The sequence below is a fragment of the Typopeltis vanoorti genome, chromosome 22, assembly GCF_054136105.1.
Source record: "Typopeltis vanoorti isolate ZY-2024b chromosome 22, IOZ_Tvanoo_1.0, whole genome shotgun sequence".
NCBI classification, from domain to species: domain Eukaryota; kingdom Metazoa; phylum Arthropoda; class Arachnida; order Uropygi; family Thelyphonidae; genus Typopeltis; species Typopeltis vanoorti.
Window position 1 is genome coordinate 14342914 of NC_143570.1, and position 7798 is coordinate 14350711.

General features: G+C 37.1%; 1 protein-coding gene across 1 annotated transcript in view; it reads right to left on the reverse strand.

Moving 5' to 3' along the window:
- LOC150094173 (methanethiol oxidase) overlaps positions 1-2251 on the reverse strand; it is a 200585-nt gene extending 198334 nt beyond the window's left edge. The window contains exon 1 of the mRNA XM_090411743.1: positions 2052-2251. Coding sequence (XP_090267869.1) covers positions 2052-2055 — 4 coding nt within the window. The 5' untranslated portion in view covers positions 2056-2251. The remainder of the gene's footprint in view (positions 1-2051) is intronic.
- Between the last annotated feature and the right edge of the window lie 5547 nt (positions 2252-7798).

Below are 7798 nucleotides of genomic sequence, written 5' to 3' on the forward strand. Positions count from 1 at the left end.
CACTCCAATTCATCCCATAGGTGTTCAATGGGGTTGAGGTCAGGACTCTGCGCAGGCAGGGCATCTGTTCATACCATTCCATAACAGCTGCAGCTTTGTGGCATGGGGCATTGTCATCTTGATAATAACATGGATCCATTCCATAAACCTCCACAGTGTAGGCAGCACCTGATTATCCAGAATATCAAGGTACTGAGCTGCCTTCATGGAACCATGGACAACGACAAATGGCCCACTCCAAACCGGCTGAATGCACCACATACCATTACTCCTTCGCCACCAACTTTACTGTGGGTACAACACACTGTGGTGTTCACCAGGCTGCCTCCATACCCTGCCATCAGACTGGAAACAGGTGAACTTTGATTCATCGTGCCAGAGTACCATTTTCCACTGGTCAATTGTCCAGTTCACATGCTCTCTGCACCAGGCCAGATGAGCTGCCTTCTTTGTTGTTGTGATGTTCAGCTTGTGTGCTGTTGCTCTTCCGTGGAAATCCAGTAAATAGAGTTCTTTTCGTACAGTATTAGTGCTCACCATGGTTGGTGTTACTGGTGCTCTGGAACTCATCACGCATGGTGTGTGCCGAATGTAGTCGGTTTTTGCATGTCACCCATTTTAACATCTTCCTGTCTCTCTGTCATTTTCAGCAGTTGCCCTGGGTGTTTTCCTGCACTAATGATGCCAGAACATCTCCATTTGTTGATCACATCACCAACCGTTGATTTTGGCTGCTCCAGTTGAGCGGCAATGGCACGTATGGACATGCCACCAATGCGACAGCCCACAATGAAACCTCTCTTGAAGTCGCTGAGTTCACATTGTGTTCCCATACCACTTGTCTTCAACTGCTATGATGAAATACTGCTTCCTACTAACTCTAGAGCAGTTTTTATGTTATTAACAAATCTGTAATGTTCCATAACTTCAAATAACAGGGATGTCCAGACAATTATTGGTAGATAGTATGCATGCATCTCTCTCTCTCTCTCTATATATATATATTGATTTTCATTATTTTTCTTTAATCAATAAAGTTTGTGTAATAACGTTCTTTTAAATGCTTAGAAATCTTTCTAAAGCTCAATGAAGTATATTTTAAAAACGAAATTCATATTTTTTAAAATTTTCTTTATATACTGTTGGAATTGTTAATAACTTATTCATTATTATCATTTCACAACTATTAATCTAACTTTGAAAACTAATATGCGCAACAAAATTTCATTCCTGAATTAAAATGTGTTGAAGAACTGATGAACTCACGGCACATCTCCCTTCTTGTTTCTTGTTCGATGTTAAGAGTTTTCGTTACGAAACGTGCGCAGACACTTCGTATACCTAAATCATCCGTGAGCATGGCCTGACAACTTCCATATGAAATGTTCAACATGGATGACAGTTCACGGATGCTCTGTCGTCTGTCAGCATGCACCAACTCCATAAGTTTTGTTACGTTAGCTTTGTTTCGAGAAGTAGAAGGCCGGCCTATCCTAATATCATCTTGAAGGCTCTCCCGTCCTTCCTTAAAACGTTTAAACCACTTAAAAACAGTTGCACGCGATGGAGTAGTATCACCATAAGCCTTTTTCATCATTTCGAAACATTCAGTAGGTGATTTCCCAAGTTTAACACAAAATTTTACATTTGCACGCAATTCGGCATCTGCCATTGTTATGGTAAAAAAATAAATAAAGTGTAATAAAAATCCAGAATATCATCTGGTGATCACATTTTTTTTTTCTTCTATACTGTACCGTTTATCTACCCATGGAGAAAGAACTGAAGTATTTAACGTTTCCCATGGGCAAGGGAAGAATCAGTCTACGAACATTTTGATAGGCTGCTGTACGCTTTTATTTACGTAACTCTATACCATTCAAGAAATAATTTAATTTCAAGTATATATGAATAAGTAACTCAGTTTTGAAGCAAGAAAAAAATGAACAACGTAAAAATGAGAAAGTTTCTTTCTTATTTATTTAGTTGTTTTTTTTTATATAATTATGGTGCCTTACTTTACACAATAATTGGACTATTATCGTACTTACACATAGCTGCTGTAAACCTAGGTGACTTTTTTTTTTTTTGGTTTTTTTTTTTTTCGGTAGTGCACTTTTATCTCTCTTTATACTACGCTCGAATGCCTGACCTTTACAGAATTACCAAAGACTGACAAGTTTACCGGAAAAGATGATGATAAAATATGAAATTTATTCTTGCGCAAGTTATCCAACACATAATCTAGGCACGTGGAGCTCGATAGGCGCACCTACATGTGGGAGCACTATCAAGTCAAGATAAACGGTTTTATGCGTGTGTGTGTGTGTGTGGATATATCAATGCAAGTATAATGAGGTGATTAATTTTAAAGATGGTAATCAGTGATTCACTTCCTTAACGAGTGACCAAAATACTTTCTTAATCAATGTTAATTAAATGAAAAAGATTATCAGTTATTTATTGTAACAGTTATCAGTTATTTAATTTTTAATAACATTAAAAAATCACCACTGGATGATATAAAGTTATGATATTTCGAATTTTAATAATTAGCAATCTACAATCTGGTAATCGAATCTCAATTTACGCATAGACTAATCAATCCCTCAAAGACGTAGTGTAAGTGCTTTCAGGTGGGCGGTAACGTGTTAAATAAAATAATAACAATAATAATAAAGTGCAGATTTCACATTCACTCTCTGCTAACCGTTTTCCCTGTCCTTCTGAAATATCTGAAACCTTGTGAGGCAAAAGGCAAAAGCGTGTGAATAAACTTCATAATGTAATAATACATTATTATTATTATTATTATTATAATTATAAAAAAATAAAATAAAATAAAAAAATTAAAAAACGGCCTCGCCCACCATCCAAGTTCAATCTTTACTGGTAGCCAATCAGAGATAGATGGCCCAAGGCTATATCTGATTGGCTAACTTAAGCAGCCCGTAGTGAGGAGGAAGATCAATAAGTGCAGCCATCTCATGGTCCCTAAACACAGTATTTTTCATGTCTGAAATAGTGTAAGTTCTACAGTCGATTTTCTTGAGTTTACGGGACAAAACGGCCGAAGGAGAAAAAATCCGCCTGCCCGTGTCAGAGATCGACTAACTCGGGAACCGGTCGAAAAGTTAAAAAGAAAGAGTTCCTCTAGTCGGCGACTAGACCTGAATTTAAGTTTATTCTCAGACGATTTAGCGTCGAGGAGTGAAAACACCACTTCTACTGAGCTACACAGGCTATTTATTATTATTATTATTATTATTATTATTATTATTATTATTATTATTATTATTATTATTATTATTATTATTATTATTATTATTATTAAGGAGCCTGTGTAGCTCAGTGGATGTGGCGTTTGCACACCTGGTTTCGAGTCTAGTCGGCGACTAGAGGAAATTTTTCTAAGCCTTTTTTTCGACCGGTTCCCGAGTTAGTCGATCTCTGGCACGGGCAAGCAGGTTTTTCTTCCCGGAAACTCGGGTTTTTCGTCCTGTAAACTCAAGAAAAATCGACCGTAGAACCCACATTATTTCAGACATTAAATATATTGTGTTAGGGTTAGAGACCACGAGATGGCGGCACATTTGAGCCGTCTCTCTTCACTGCGTACCGCTTAATTAGTGATAGCCTTGGGCCATCTGTCTCTGATTGGGTACCAGTGGATATTGAATTGCCCACTCAGTCTCCAAAAGTTAGATAGGGCTAAATGGCCTCGCCTACTCCCGTATATACGGGAATAAAAAGGCGTTAGCTGATTTTTTTTTTTTTTTATTATTATTATTATACCACTAAATATCACAGCAAACTAAATATCTCACCATCCAACATTCATCCTCCTATACACAAAGCGCAGAACCTAAAATCACAACCATCACACAGGTGAAACCAACACGCTATCTCGGACTTCACTTCGATGATGACTCTTATTCAGGAAGCACGGACAAAACACAAAACAGTATGGGAACATAAACATGAAACCACCGCCATCTATCATCTATCATCTTCCTCAGATAAGCTCTGCTAAGCTTCGAGGAAGAAAATTATTAACTTGCAAGTATCTGTTATTCACAATTGTAATGTGTTATAAATATTATACTGTATATATATACAGTATATCAGCTAACGCCTTATTATTCCCGTATATACGGGAGTAGGCGAGGCCATTTAGCCCTATCTATTTTGGAGACTGAGTGGGCAGTTCAATCTCCACTGGTACCCAATCAGAGACAGATGGCCCAAGGCTATCACTAATTAAGCGGTACGCAGTGAAGAGAGACGGCTCAAATGTGCCGCCATCTCGTGGTCTCTAACCCTAACACAATATACTCGGGAACCGGTCGAAAAAAGGCTTAGAAAAATTTCCTCTAGTCGCGACTAGACTAGATTTCGACTAGACTCGAAACCAAGACTTCCTTCGTGTATATATATATATATATATATATATATAATTTTGCATCATCAGCAAACAAGTGGATATTTCCATTCAAGGTATTTCCAGTATCATTGATGTACAAATTAAACAGTAGTGGACCAAGAACTGAGCCCTGAGGTACACCACTAGTCACTTGCCTTTTCCTGGACTCAGCTCCTCCGTAAACCACTCTTTGATATCTGTCCACAAGCCATCCTTTAATCCAAATCACCATCTTCGGATCCAAACCCACTTGCTCTAATTTATGTAACAGAGTTCCATGTGGAAACCTGTCAAAAGCCTTTGCAATGTCAAGCAGTATCACCGAGTAAGGATTTCCTTTATCCAACTCCACTGTTACTTTATTATAGAAAGTAAGCAAATTACTTAGGCAAGACCTACCCTTCACAAAACCATGTTGCCCCTTATAAAGTATCATATTGCTGTCCACCCAGTCCTGAATTCTAATTTCAAATATTATAAATATTTAAAATTAGAATTCAGGACTGCGGTGGACAGCAATATGATAAATATATATATAATATAATTATATATATAATTATAATTATATATATAATTATATATATATATATATATATAATTCTAAATAATTAAATTTTAAATATTTATAATATTTAAAATTAGAATTCAGGACTGGGTGGACAGCAATATGATACTTTATAAGGGGCAACATGGTTTTGTGAAGGGTAGGTCTTGCCTAAGTAATTTGCTTACTTTCTATAATAAAGTAACAGTGGAGTTGGATAAAGGAAATCCTTACTCGGTGATACTGCTTGACATTGCAAAGGCTTTTGACAGGTTTCCACATGGAACTCTGTTATATAAATTAGAGCAAATGAGTATGGATCCGAAGATGGTGATTTGGATTAAAGGATGGCTGGTGGACAGATATCAAAGAGTGGTTTACGGAGGAGCTGAGTCCAGGAAAAGGCAAGTGACTAGTGGTGTACCTCAGGGCTCAGTTCTTGGTCCTCTACTGTTTAATTTGTACATCAATGATATTGGAAATACCTTGAATGGAAATATCCACATGTTTGCTGATGATGCAAAATTGGGAAGAGCGATAATCAATTCAAATGATGTGGATATTTTACAGGATGACTTAAATAGGCTGACGGTATGGACTGATGTAAATGGCTGTCAGTTCAACGTGGCTAAGTGTAAGGTGATGCACTTCGGGAGGATGACATCGCATGCTGTTTACTATATTAACGGAACTGAACTGCAGGAAATTGATGAGACAGGAGACATGGGAGTTATTGTGGACAGAGAACTTAAGTTTAAAGGGCATATTGCGAAGATTGCCAAAACATCACATCAAATTACATGGTTGTTGAGGAACACACTAACAAGCAGGGATAGGGAAGTTATTGTTCCACTCTATAAGGCATTAATAAGGCCGCATTTGGACTATTGTGCACAGATCTGGTCGCCAGGATTTCTTAGTGATGCGGAAGTGGTGGAGAGGATTCAGAGGCGGGTTACAAAGATTGTTGCAGGTCTGTGGGATGTTCCCTATGAGGATAGATTGATGATCTATGGGCTCCAAAAACTAGCTGATAGACGTAGGAGAGGAGATATGGTAGAGGTATTTAAATTGTTAAAGGGATTTTACAGGATTGATACTGATGATATTCTTAAGACCAGTGCAGGGTGTGAGAGAACGAGGGGCCATCCCTGGAGGTTGTGTAAGAGTGTGGTTAACAAGGGTGTTAGGACTAGATTTTTTACTTGGAGGGTTGTGAATGGGTGGAATGCTTTGCCAGAGGTGGTTGTGAATGCTTCAACTGTGAATGAATTTAAGGAGAGGTATGACAGGTATTGTGTAAATAATGATTACTGTGTCAATGTCAGATCTCCCGCGATGAGTCTTTTGACTCCATGGAGACACCGTTAAAATAATAATAATAATAATTATTATTATTACAGCATCTATGCATGCAATTTATCTGAGACATAAAAAATAAATAAATAAATAATAATAATAATTATTATTATTATGTATATTCTAAATTCAAAAATTCTGTATAATGTTTATTGTTAATATTAGAAGAACATGTGTTGTAAATACATAATATAGAGGTAAAAAAGTATTTTTAAAAATTTTAATTGAAATCCAATGTAGAAAAGTAGCACTTTGTGCTGAATTCTGTAAAATTATAAGTTGCAATGTCACTCAAGACGTTTATTGTATGTGTAAATATTTTAGCAGATCAATAAAAATATTATCACATATAAAAAAAATTATTATTATTACTACTACTAATACTACATCCTCTCCTGGAGTCAAAGACTCATCAAGGGAGAGAGAGAGAGAGAGACAGAAGGAGATTTATGCCATTAACAATTACTTAAATTATATAAAAACTATACATTCTGAATCTTAAACTCATTCACACTCTTAGCATTCGCAACATACTCAGGCAATGCATTCCACTGATCCACCATTCTCCACAAAAAAAAAAATCTGACCCTCTTATTCATCACTTACTTCTTGAATTTTCAGGGATGGCCTTTAGGTCTCGTTTTCCACAATGTCAAAAATCTTTCTCGTATCATCCGGCAAAGGTTGGTCGCTTGGTAGAGCCTCTGTTACTAATGGTTCAGTTAAGTAAGTTTGAGCGCGGTTAGTAATTGGAAGGGGTTCAATCGTTCGATGCTGTTGGCACACTCTCCCTCGATGAGTCTTTGGACTCCCTAGAGGTGTCAAATAATAATAATAATAATAATAATAATATCTCAAGAGCTATCATATCCCTTTGCCTTCTATCAACCAAACTCTGCAGATTATATAACTTCAGTCTATCCTTATAGCTAACATTCCACAGTCCTGAAATCATTTTTGTCAACCACCTCTGCATGGTTTCCAAAGTATCTTCATCTCCTCTAAATCCCAGTGACCAGATTTGAGCACAATAGTCCAGATATTGCCTGATCAAGGTCTTATGCAGTGGTATCATTACTATTTTATTGCTGTTAATACAGCAACCTTCTGACTTGTCTAATCACCTTTGCAACATTTCCCTTAAATTTCAAATTTCGATCCACCATAACCTTAAGATCCTGTGCTTCCTCGATCCTGTGCTGCCGTTCCCGAAATTCAAAACCTTCCATTTAGCAACATTAAAGTTGTAAAAGCTGGCTGAAATTAATTAAGAACATTTTGGGATACAGAACATATTAGGAACTTTTTCGAACAGCAAGGAATAGAGAAGACTGGAAGATCCTACTCAAGAGAAGACTCAGCCCGTCTTAGACGGAAGAGAAGAAGAAGAAAGTTGTAAATCCCCAATCATCTGCCCACGATTCCAGCTTATTCAGATCCTCCTGAAAAACCACTACATCAGCACTACTCTC